General features: G+C 41.3%; 1 protein-coding gene across 5 annotated transcripts in view; it reads left to right on the top strand.

Annotated features, from left to right (window-relative positions):
• RABGAP1 (RAB GTPase activating protein 1) overlaps positions 1-13085 on the top strand; it is a 169929-nt gene that overhangs the window by 139910 nt on the left and 16934 nt on the right. For 4 of the 5 annotated variants that reach the window (XR_009051204.1, XM_057720393.1, XM_057720392.1 and 1 more), the window contains exons 18-20: positions 1721-1762; positions 2024-2152; positions 12718-12810. Coding sequence is in view for 4 of the 5 variants with exons in the window: in XM_057720393.1 (XP_057576376.1) it covers positions 1721-1762; positions 2024-2152; positions 12718-12810 (264 nt within the window). In the remaining variant the exon portion in view is untranslated. The remainder of the gene's footprint in view (positions 1-1720; positions 1763-2023; positions 2153-12717; positions 12811-13085) is intronic. The other variant, XM_057720394.1, reaches the window with a different exon arrangement.

Genomic DNA, 13085 nt, shown 5'->3' with positions numbered 1-13085 from the left:
CTGGAATTTCCAGCTGCATCTCCTTTTAACCTCTTACTGGCCAGAACTTAGGTACATGACCATACCTAGCTTTTAAGGAGAATTTTTTTTTAAGCTGACTAGGAACTTGCTAAAACTTGGGGGCCTATTATTAAAAGAAAGTAGATATTATAGTAAATAACAGTCTTTGCCTCAGATTTGTTTTGGGTTTGGGGGGGAGTGCCTAAGAAGAAAAAACTAATTTCAAAAACAATGTGTGTTTGTTATAGAAACTATAGAAAGTGTAAGCAAAAAGATTTAAAAACGCTTCTCATCGCAGTCCAGAGGGAAACTACTTTTAACATTTTGGTGTATATTCTTTTAGCCTTTTTTGTATTGTGTTCATAGATGTATAATGTGTAATATGTATATGGAACAGTTTTTTCATGTGGAATATTATGTAATGTATATTATAGTTTTATATGTATATAAAATACATAAAATATAATTATGCTATATATGCTATTTGGTAACCTCTTTTTATCTCATATACTTGGGTATCTGTAGGCACACACACATCTATACCATCCTTATTTTTGTTTAATTGTCCCATATTCAAAACATACAAAAATCCATTAAGAAATTTGTATCTTCTGTCTAGCTTGAAACAGCATTCCAGATATACCATTATTCTTACTTACTGCCAAGTATCCCATTCTTTGGATATATCAAAATTTATGTAACCAATTCCTAATCTCAAACCTTTGTCTAGTTTTTTACTATTATAAACAACCATTAGTTAAGTAGTTACTATGGGCCTGTGGCATGTTAAGTAACTTACATAAACTTTTCAAGTGGCGCATCCCTGGTGGCACAGTGGTTAAGAATCCGCCTGCCCATGCACGGGACACAGGTTCGATCCCTGATCCAGGAAGATCCCACATGCAGCTAAGCCTGTGCGCCACAACTACTGAGCCTGCAGGCTGCAGCTACTAAAGCCCACACACCTAGAGCCCATGCTCTGGAACAAGAGAAGCCTCAATGAGAAGCCCATGCAACGCAATGATGAGTAGGCCCTGTTCTCTGCAACTACAGAAAGCCTGTGCACAGCAGCGAAGACCCAATTTAGCCAAAAATTAAAATAAAAAAATATAAATCTTAAGAAAAACAACACAAAAAAAACTTTTCAACTGATTAACTCAGACAACCATTGGGAGAATATTACTTATGGAAATTGAGGCTCAGAAACTTTAAAAGTTTAACTTGGTCAGCAGATGTTAGTGCCGCCCCTCAGCCGTCCTTTGCCCCATCACTCTTAGAATGATTAGATGAAGAGAGGCAGAGTGGAGGGAACCCTGAGCAGATTCAGTTCTGGGACATAAGGGCTCATGGACAGGGTGGTTGTACTTGGAGTGAGCAGCACAGAATACAGGAAGAGCCACCAGGAGTTATTTCCTGAGAGATCACAATTTTATGACTTTAATGTTTTAGTTTGGAAGCATAGAATACTTTGAAAAGCATTCTTGAATTGTGAGAATAGCTCTAGAAAAACTCTTCTCTCAGAAAAATGGGAGACTGGGTCTGCCTTAACTGGTTTTTCAGTGGTGGCCTTGTAATTTTTTTTTCCGAAGATATTTTCAAGATATTCCATTTCTTTACTTAAGTTTTTACAATTTCTCTAAAATTGTGGGGTATTCTGGAGACAAACAGCTTAAAATCCAGATGTAAACACTGAAAATGCTTTCTGTGTTTTTTCTTTTAGGGAATAAGTGTTATTTTTAATGTTGCCCTTGGATTATTAAAGGTACAGTACACATTTATTTGTAAGCTGGGTTATCTGGCATTGCTTCTTCAGCACTTGGAATATCTTGGTCTTAATCTCGTTCTGAGCAGCCATGATGCTCTGGCCTTGTCCCTGACAGTGGACACTACAAGTTGCTCTGGCAAAAGCTACGAAGTATCTCCTGGGGATTATAAAGGTGCTGGGATTATAAAATGCTTCTTGGGCACCTTCATAGCAAAAAAAGTTTTTCTGTACATGGCTGTATTTTCTTCTTTCTTCAAGACTTCCAAAGATGACTTGCTATTGACAGACTTTGAAGGTGCCCTGAAGTTCTTCAGGGTTCAGCTTCCTAAGAGATATCGTTCAGAAGAAAATGCAAAAAAACTAATGGAATTAGCTTGCAACATGAAGGTAAAATTGTTTTTGCATTAATTTAGATTCCTTTGTTAATGTCTCTCTCTTCCTGATCATACTGTCAACATTTATAATACATTAATATTAATGTTTTCTTATGTATTGTATAACTTTCTAAATATTTTCATATATATTACAGCTTATGAATTAAATCTCATTGCCTTCCCCAGCCTTTGAACTGTAGGAAGGGTATTATTATCCCCATTTTGAAGACAAATGAAAACACAAAGAAGTTGTAGCCCCCTAGATTTGTATAGCTAGTTAGTGGCAGAGCTCAGGTTTCATGACTTCTACCATGCTGCCTTTAACTTTCAGTATTTGTTGTTGTGGGCAGAAATTCCCTAAAATGAAACTAATATTACATGAAGGAAACCCATTCACTATTTATCATTTCCAGTGGAGCATTTATGATTTGTATCATTTTTTAAGGTTTAAAAAAAAAAAAGACTCTCCTTGTGTTCATGTTATAAACGTTTTGTTTTTAAAGAAGAAAAAGTAATTGAGGGAATTTAGTTTGGAATTTGAGGGGTGGAGGCAAATGGAAGACAGAATAAATAGCTGTATTGAGATGCTTATAGGGTACGTGAAAGACTGACTGTCGTATTTACTCAGTGTGAGTCCAGAGGGTTGAACTGTGATCAGTGTGTCAGGGGCAGATGTGTTAGGAGAGATGCTTCATTATCTACTGAGTAGAGCACAGACTGGGAATCCTATCTGAATTCAAAGTTATTTCATCTATTTAAGGCACAATTTCCTCATCTGTAAAGTAATATTGGACTTCTGGTTCTGGTTATATGTCAGACTGAGCTAACTCAGGCTACCCTTCTTTAAACATTTGGAGTTACTAAATAAAGTGTAACCCAAGAAATGTTTAAATACCTGGATGAACTTGGAAGAAAAAAGAGAAATGCCCAGGAGCTTTAAACAAAGCCAGCTTACTGTAGTGTGTGTGATAATAAAAGAGCATTCCAGGGGAATATAGAACCATAGGTAGGTATAAGGATTTTACTGCCCATGAAGACAAGACATGATTTGGGGCTTTCAGGAGGCAGCTGAAACTGAAATCTCTGCATAAAGTTAGGACTTTGGAATGGCCACCCTCTTTGTAAAAAGCAGGAATACAAAATCTACCTGTTAGCCTAAGAAGCAATGGAAATCATGATATAAAGTGAATGGGGGATTTGGAAAAAAAAAAGGAAATAGAACTTATAGAAATTAAAATAATCATTAGTTATCATTCAGTTTAAAATGTTACATAACAAGTATTATGGATAACATTTAATGATATTTTACCATGTGCCAGGTACTGTGATTAAGTGTTATGTGTGAGGATTGACTACAGTGTATGTACAGTGCTTACCTTAGTGCCTGGTAATTAGTAAGGGTTTAAGAAATAATGACTACTCTATGATTATTTCCTTCCCTGTTTTTCAAGCAGATGTGAAACAAACACTTTTCAGTAACATTTACACCAGTGATGGGTTCATGCACAGCACAGAGCCAAGTGAGCTCTGAGCTTCTTAGAGTCACTCTTTCTACCCCACCATGGGTTAGCATACAGGAGGTGCTGCCTCCTACTTGCTTATGATTTCTTTCCCTGCAAAACCTGCTCCTTTCTCAGCATCCCCATCTCCAGTTTGTGGGACCTATTGCTCAGACCTGAAAACTTGTTACCATCCTCTCCTACTGTTTCTCTCACACTTAAGCCCTTCATACTACACGTCCAAGCCCTATCATCAAAATAGATCCTGAATCTGATCACTTCTCAACCCCTTCATCACCAGTGCCCTAGTCTAACCACCTCATCAGCGCTTCTCTTCTGAAATATTGCAGTCAATTCCTTGGTCCTCCTGCTTCCACAGTGGTTTCCTCCCAGACTCTTCTTGATCTCATCTCTTCCTTGCTTAAAACTCTAATGGCTTCTTATCTCAGAATAAAACTCAAGTGCTTGCCTTGGCCTACAAGGCCTGGGACCATCTGACCTCTGACAGTCTGATTTTAGCTTCTGCTACTTTTCGCCCTTATACTTTCCACTTCAGACACCCAGGCCCCCTTGCTGTTCTCAAATATGCCAAGCTTGTTTCCTCCTCAGACCTTCGTACTGGCTGGTCTCTCTGCCTGTAGTGTTGTTCTCTTGATGTCCATGTGGCTTCACGCTCACCTCATTCAGTCTTAGGCTCAATGGTCATGTCATCAGAGAGGTCTTCTCTAATTACAATGTCTAAAGTAGCAGCTCCCCCCAACTCTTTATACCCTATCTCCTTATCTTGTATTTTCCTCATGTCACTTATTGCTACTTAAAATTATTTTAAATGTTTCATTATTGTCTGCATTCCCACCCCCCCCCCCCCCGCCCCCATCCCCATGCTGGACTTAAGCCTGTGACAGAGGGAACTTTAGCTCTTTTGTTTATTGCTGAATCCCCAGAACAAGAACAGGGTCTGACACGTAAATGTTGGTTGAATGAGTGACTTAATGAATATTCTGTTGAGTTTCTTCAAGTGTTTTACAAAGAAGCATTAACATGGATTTGGGCAAGATTTAAAAATAGCTTCTGGCGGAATGTTTACCTTTTGGGTTTTCATTAACTTGAAACATTTTAATAGTATATGGATTCTTTATTTCCAGAGTCCATATGGGAGGTGTCTAATGTCTTTTTTTCCTTGCCTACGCTTCCAAGGAATTAAGGTAGACAAGGCCGCACAGCACACATTATTATTTGCTTAGATACGTAATTCCTTTTGGTTCTGGAGAACTTTGCATGGCTAGACTACACTTTGGATGATTTCTCCTACTTGCACATGATTTCAGGTGAGGAAAATAGTAGTTTTTCTTGAAATTGACTCAGCATGGAAAGCCTACAGATTCACCAGGACATGAGTTTTTTCTGCTAAAAGGTGGGATATGGTATGTACAATTTAGTTAGTGGTGATTTGTTTTACTCCAGCAGCTATACTTAACACAAAAAATATTAAAGGAGATGTAGGCAATAATAGTTGAGCCAATTATTGGCAAAGGACTTCAGTTACAGTGATAATTTGTCAGCTCAAGAATAAGAAAAATCATTGGTAAGCTCAGTTATGAGCCCTGCATGCTGTGGACTGCATGAAGGAGGAGGGCCTCACTCAGCACAGAGAGCGCACAGGATCTTCTGGCAGTTTGGAGACCCTCTAGCCGTGGAAAAGGGGATTCTCGCTAGGTGAATGGTTTGGAAACTAGTTTTTGAGTTTCTTGGTGTAGAATTTAGAAAGGAACATTGGCTCCGTAACTCATTCAGTCCCATTCCATTCCCATATTTATTCCGTAAATTAAAAAAGTTATGACTCGGGTTTTCTTAGTTGTACTTCCTGATTAAGGTGGGAATTGGGAACACTTTACCTCGCATGCCAGTCCAAGAAACAGATACTTGTTCTTGTTGTGTTTTAGCAGTTATGATGTTGTAATTTCCAGTATTTGTATAGATTTTATAAGAATCTTATTTGTTCCTCACAGAACCCTGTGAGGTGCGAAGGGCAAATCAGGTGTGGAAACTGAGGCTTATAGCAGCCAAGTGACTTACCCAGCTGATGCTGACTGGGCAGTGACAAAACCCCTGTTGGAACGCAGACCTTCTGACTGCATGTTCCCAAGGCTTTCCACCCCCGCGCACTGCTTCTTATTGCAGAAGGCAGCGGGAACTAAGTTTGGTGTGGCAATATCTAAAATGGCCACAAGGTGGGTCTATTGCCCAAAAAGGTCTGTTATCCTCTGGGTGCTGTGTCTTCCTTTTCTCCATAAGTCTTTCCCTGTATCTAGCTTTATTTGCCTCTCTCTCTCTCTCTCTCTCTCTCTCTCTCTTCTGCCCTTTTACTTTTCCCCTTCTTCTTTATCCTTAGTTTATTATGGGGCTGAATTTGTTTGTTTGTTTCTTGAGGAGTTTTAGATCCCCTGCTCTTAACCTAAAATATAACAACATACATCAAAACTCATTTAGCTGTTCATGGAATTTCTCTCCCTCCATGGGTCTGTGACCTGAGATAGAAAAATTGTTTCCACTTCTGGTAAAAGATCTAAAAGGAATTTCACTTTAAATAGATTGTTCCAGGAGATTGTGAATGGTCCTCAAAACTCCACAAACCCTTTCATACTCATAACTGTGCCATCTTTAGTGGGGGGAAATGGGAAAAAATAATTAGAACTTTTAAGTTTTTGACTCCAAAAATATGTGAGAGCAACTGTTTCTTTGTGTGTCTATACAGGAATTTTTGAGAACAAGTCTGAGACATAAGGCTGGTTTAGAAGAAGCAGGAACCATGCTAAAAGAGATGGCTCAGTGGGTTTCATAGATCCAAGTCTGAAGATTTGACCCTTTTGCTGTAGAATCCTGCCTAATGTGAAATGGAATTTCTGAACCATTGCTTCATTGGAATTTGCTATTTCAAACATGAAGTGAATGTGCTAGACTTCAGACTACCTATAAGAAAAGATATTATTACAAAAACCAAATTGTAATATCTCTCAATTAATGTAATCCTAACCATTTGCTATTTGGAGAAATAGAACTCGTTGGCATTTGGGGGTATTTGCCCGCAGGGCATGTTCTTATTCATGAGCTAGAAGCAACACTAGTTTGAACTTCAGTCTCTGCTCAAATCATTTGTGTAGTTTGGGTTTTATGTTCTGTGTTTGTAGTGATTTCATCAGTCTTTTTTCTTGATATGTTCACAGAAGCTTGCATAGTATCTACACATAATAAATTAATCCTTAGAGTGACCAGATGAGGTCATTTTATAGATTGTATGCTGAAGCTTCGAGAATTGAAGAAAACTCCCAAAGGGCACAGAGTTAGTAGGGGATGGAGTTCAGACTAGATCCCAGGAATTTCAGATTCTAAAGCCAATGCTTATCATCATTGTGCTTTACTTTGCCTGAGGGAAGTGGAAACTTCCCTTTTGTACACTGTAGCTGAGTTCCATTTTCCTTATAACTAAACCAGGCTAGTTATGTCTTTGCTTGTTCCTACCTTTTAGAATTGGATTTCATGAGGAAGCTTCTGAGTGGGTACGTTTTTTCTCTGCATTGAACCCTAAAGTTTGCTGGTTGTTGCAAGGGTAGCAGTGGTCACTATCTTCATATTTTATTTTAGTAAGTTCCTCTCCTTTGGTCCTTATCTGTGTTTGAGTCCTCTGCTAATAATTTGCTTCTTGCATCTTAGAAAAATACTCTAGTGATAGAACAAGGATGCTTAATTTTATTTAGTAATCTTTGAGGGAGTTTGAGTCTGAACAAATTAAATAAAAAGGCTCAGAAATCAAATAGAATGTTGATTTTTCAAGTGGTTATAAGTGCAGGCCTTGGAGTCCCACAGACCTTGGGTCTCATTTTGGCTCTGCCTCTGCTTTGTGACCCTAAGGTAGGTTAGCACAGCAGGGTGGTAGAGAGAGAATAAGATGCTGCCTTTAAAGTAGCTGCTGCTTCTCTGGTAACCCTTATCATCGATCCGTTGTACACCAGTGCTCTTTTGGCCCACCCTGTTTTGATCTCCTCCGCCCAGGTATTTGCTTTCCTTAAGTCAGTTCAAGTCAACAAGCATTTGTCGATTGCCTTCTGTGCCAAGAATCTACTGCGCTGAGTAATGGACATGCTACAGAGATGGGTAGGAAACAAGAACCACCCCAGATTTGCATTCTTGTGCTGGCATTGCCACTGAACAGTCTGGGTCCTTTACTTGAGTCAAGTCACTTTACCTATCTAGGTCTTAGTTCCCCAGTACAATGAGGGTGATAAGCCCTGCTGTAGCCATCTTAGAAAGTTGCGGGTGGGTGGGTGGGTTGGTTTAAAGATTGAACCCACGTCCCCTGTATTGGAAGGAGGATTCTTTACCACTGGACCACCAGAGAAATCCCAGAAAGTTGTTTTGATGATTAAAGAAAATAGTAGGTGTAGAGGTAGCTCGTTATCTTGCAACTCTTATGTAAACCTCGGGATTTTTTAGTCACTAACTGAAAAAGAAAGATGGACTTGTGTCAGATTTCTTTATTTAGCAGTGAGGACTTTGGGGTCAGGATCTCCTGAATGTATTAGATCTCTTGCTACCCACCCACTCACCCGTACAGCATAACTCCAACCCTGCCATGCAGAGAGCTACTAACATTCAGCCTCCCACCTGCGCTGGACCTTCTGTGAGTCCAGCCTAGCAGGGATTCTGACCTTTAGTTTTGTTTTGTTTTTAAATTTATTTATTTATTTATTGGCTGCGTTGGGTCTTTGTTGCTATGTGTGAGCTTTCTCTAGTTGTGGTGAGCAGGAGCTACTCTTGGTTGCAGTGCGTGGGCTTCTCATTGTGGTGGCTTCCCTTGTTGTGACTCATGGGCTCTAGAGCACAGGCTCTGTAGTTTTGGTGCACAGGCTTAGTGGCTCCACGGCATGTGGGATCTTCCCGGACCAGGGATCGAACCCGTGTCTCCTGCATTGGCAGGCGGATTCTTAACCACTGCGCCACCAGGGAAGCCCCCAGTTCTGAGCTTTAAAGGGTCTTTAAGCGAAACTTCACAATCAGCTCCTAGTATTTCCTATCAGCAGCCGTTCTCCTCTTCTGTGTTAAATGGACTTTGTTTAAATGGCTTATTGTTTGCAGTACGTGTTCAGAGAAGGAATGCAGAGAATAACGAGAAGTTATAGTCACCCTTTATGAAAAAGACTTCCCTGTGTGCTGGGTGCTCGTCTTAGCTCTTCATGTGTTTCATATCGTGTGATCCTCATAACAGTAGTTCTCATAGGGACTGTTGGGATTTTCACAGATGAGGTCCCTGAGGCTGAGATATGGCAGCTTGCCCTCAGTCACACAGTAAGTCATCAGCAGAGCCAGGACTCAAGCCTTGGTCTGTCCCAGCTCTTAATGGCCAGCAGTACTACCTCACCCGACCCAGTCAGCAGCCACTCTCATTCTTTCTCCATCCAAGTGGGCCAGGACATCCCTGCCTGTTCCAGGGCTGATAAGGGGCCAGCTTTCCCAGGGCAGGTAGCACATGTTTTTAAGAAAGAACCTTAGCCGATTTCTGTGACAGATTAACGACAAGTGAGTGACCAGGGGAAGGGTGTTTTAGACTAATTTTTACTTCTACCAAAATATCAAACTGGCATGTTCCAAGTCTCCACCTTCTCTCTAATTCAGGGTTTCTTAACCTGGGACTATGGATGGGCCTCAGGGAGCCCATGAGCCCTCTGAAATGGTATGTAGAATGTTTTATTGCGGGGGGTGGGGTGGGGGTGCAGTTAGCATCTGTGCTTTTTTGTGGGAACCATGGCTCTCAGGGGACCTTCAAAGTGGTACTGTCTCTTACAGTATTAGGAACCTTGTACTAATTGCAGTGAGGTATAAAATTGGTTTCACTTAAACTACAAACTCAGCCTTAGCCCAGGAAATTATTAGAATTTTTTCCTCCTTGAAAGTACATTTAAACAGAACAGATTTCAAATTTAATCTTCTTCGAGGGCAAAAATACTTCTGTGTGTTAAGCTGTGATTTCCACAGCCTTCTGATAGGAGCCAGCCAACAGCAGGTGTAATTCAGAGCTGTCGGGCTGATTCCGCAACTTCTCTTCTTCTTGAATTCAGTTAAAAATTTTAGTGGTAGGAGTAAGAGACAGACAAGATGAACCTTGAACTTTTAAGAGAGGGGACTATGTCTCTTCATTATTTTCATGCTTACTGTGTGCCAGGCATTAGGAATTTCACAGTGCATAGAGTTCCTGCCCTTGTGGAGTTTGCATATCCTGATCTGTGTACATCTTTCTGTAATCATGCCTATCAAAGAACACTGCACGTAGTGGGGCTCAACTGTTGGATAAATAAATGTCCCTGCTTGCATCCTTATTAGGTTAAAAGGAAGGCCTTTGACTTTGACTTGTTCAGCAGCTGACTATTAACTTCCGATCATGTTGCAAGCATTGAGCCAGGCAGTAGACACATGGGGGTAAGCAAACTGGTGCGGCCTGGCTCCTGGTGGGGAGACAGACCAATCAAGTAAGCACATAAATAATTAATTGTGAACTTGGACAGGTGCCATGGAGGATTTGGCTTGATGCTATGAGATATATAACAAAAGACCTAGCCTGATTAGGGGGAAGAGGATGTCAGGGAAGGGCTCACTAAAGAAGTGACGTGGAGCTCTGCTCTCAGTGGTGAAGAAGAGTGATCCAGGCACAGGGTTGCACAGGCAGAGGGACCAGGCTTGCAGTGTACATTCGCTTTGGTTGCCATTTCCATTTAGAAGACAGGTCTATGCAAAGGGGTGGGGGTGTCCTTTCTCATTAATTTAGTACGCATTTCTGGGCACTCTCTGTGTTCATGGGCAGGGGCAACCGTGACTGAGACACAGTTCTGACCTGGAGACGGCACTGATCATGGGACAGGAGGCTGAGAGGTGCTGGTCTCTCCTGGGTACAGCCTCATAAAGACACTGAATTGCTGTTTTTGCTGCCGATACTTCTCGTTCCTTATTCAGGTATCAGGCATCGGTCTCTTTCACAGGGTCTCTGCCTCAAAGGCAGCCTGAAATAGTTGACTCTGGTATGCAGCCACAGTGCTCCGGAAGTCAGGATGAGCTATGAACCCATTATAAGCAGGGTTTTGTTTATTTTTTGTTTGTGATGGGGTTGGGGGGTAAGGCATTTAAGGGAAAGAGGGAAACAGAGACCGAGAAGAGAGGCCAAGAATTGGGAAGGCAAGTCTGAGCTGGAAAAGAGTTAGAACTCTGGACCAGCAAGCTCTGCTTAGAGAAATGAGCTGAGCTCTGTCTCAGAGAAGCCCAGATTATGAGAATTATTTTTGAACAGCATTCACTTTGTTAATTATAATTCATGCTCAATGCATAAAATGTGGAAAAGACAGGAAACACATAAAGAAATGCCCACATCGTGTCATAAAACTGTAAGAACCAAACGAGATAAGGTGTGAAGGGTCTGGCATTTGTGGGGCTCTCATTGTACACTAACTGCTGCTGTAATACGGAGGGAGAATCAGCCCCTTTGTTCTGAGGAGACATTTATAAGAAGGGGTAAGGAGATGTGGAAGAAGTAATTTTGTAATTAGCCTTTTAAAATGTCTGTTTATGGGGAAAATGTTAATTCTTCCATACCCCAGCATGAGAATGAAAAGTTGAAGAATCCTGAAGATCTGTGAGAATGTTTTGTAGGATTTGGTGTCAGTTTTCTTTTTTATAAAGCGCTGGGGGGAGCCTCGTATCCCTGCCCTCCCTTGTCGTTTACACAGACTGGCAGCAAAGAGTACTGGGAGGAAGTGTTTGCTGCCCACAAGCCTCATTTATTTTGTTCCTCTAGTATTGATCTGTTGGGATTATTTAGAAATTTACTGATCACGCAGTTGTTTTATTTAGGTGCTTTCTTTGTGAATCACTTACATGCACATTAAACGTTTATCCTAGCATTGGCCTTAAACCACGGAACATCTAGGTTTAGGGATGTCGCTTTCCAGTTTGTGGCCTTACCCCAGGTGTTTAGTGGGCATCTTTCTATAGACTGCAGCCAAGGCATAGTGCTAAGAGGTTCTCAGCTGCCACCCCTCGGGCAGCAGCCAAACTCCAGGAATAAGCTCTGATTGAGGCAGGTCTGTACACAGCCCAACAGGGCCAGGTGTCCACAGAATCAGTGGGAGAGGAACACCAGGCAGCTTGAGTAAGACAGAAAGGGAAGAATGGAATAGGGAATTGGAGATGCTGATATCAACCTGCTGCAAACTCGGGCCCATCCCATCCCCTTTCTACATCTCAGTTTTCTCATTTGTAAAATAAGGAAGTTGGACTAGACTAGCTCTGAGATTCCTAGGACCTGGGGGCTAAGAGTCAGATTTGTGAGTCAGCAGTGTAGTAGTTTGTAGCAGTTGGTAAAAAAAAAAGCTTGAAAGAAAGAAGACAGTAGTTTAATGGGACAGAAGAGCAGCTATGTAGAATACTCAGCAGAACTGTGTGTTTAAGGGCAGAGAGAATTGTGCCTGTTTGAAGGCAGAACAGAGGTGCTAATTGAAAGAAAAGTGATAGATGGTAGGATAGTGAGGCGGCTACAGCTTGGACTTTGGATGACATTTAGTGGCCTGGTCTCAAATCCTGAATCTGCCAATCCCTAACTGAGTGACTTTGGTCAAGTTACGTGACTTCCTATATCTCAGTTAACTTGCCTGTAAAATGAAGATAATAATACTGTACCTTGTAGAGGTGTCATGAGGTCACAGAATGAAAGCACCAGTGCTGGTGTGTGCTGAAGAAAATGGTACATGAAGAGGAAGAGGAGGAGGAGGAGGATGGATAATCACTAGGAGGGGTTATCTGTTGGATGTTCATTCTGACACTGTTGGTAAAAACTTCAGGAACCAGTTATCCCCAACAGACCCCTGGACACAGTAGTCATTGAGTAAGAATTTTAGGTCCTGGATTTATGTGCAGGAAACACCACTTTCGTAGTGACTCAGGATGCCCGGGCCAGCAGAGGTCTTGGTCTTCCGTGCAAGTCCTGAATCACCCACCCCTTTCTGATGCTTTTTAATTTGTGCTGTGCTTTATCCTACAGATTAGTCAGAAGAAGTTGAAAAAATATGAAAAAGAATATCACACTATGAGGGAGCAGCAGGCCCAACAAGAAGACCCCATCGAGCGATTTGAGGTTGGTTGGTTTATGGCCTAAGTGATGCGAAGTGCTTTCCGCCTTTCATTTCATATAATGGTGCCTCTAACTGGCTTTAGCAAGTTCTTTCTAAAACTTAGTTTCACTGTTACTAGGTTCTAGTTTGAGTTTGCAGATGAGAAAGCAAGATTAGTTTTGCTTCAAACTAGCTGTCTAGTTTGTTACAGTTCAGCGGGCTTTTACCACAGTTAATGAGAAGTAGCTGCTTGATGGTCACTTGAAGCAGCTCTGTGTCTCCAGGGAGACCGAAAGTA

This window comes from Hippopotamus amphibius, chromosome 2 (genome assembly GCF_030028045.1).
Source record: "Hippopotamus amphibius kiboko isolate mHipAmp2 chromosome 2, mHipAmp2.hap2, whole genome shotgun sequence".
In the NCBI taxonomy this organism is placed as follows: Eukaryota; Metazoa; Chordata; class Mammalia; order Artiodactyla; family Hippopotamidae; genus Hippopotamus; species Hippopotamus amphibius.
This window is presented reverse-complemented; position numbering and strand designations above follow the sequence as displayed.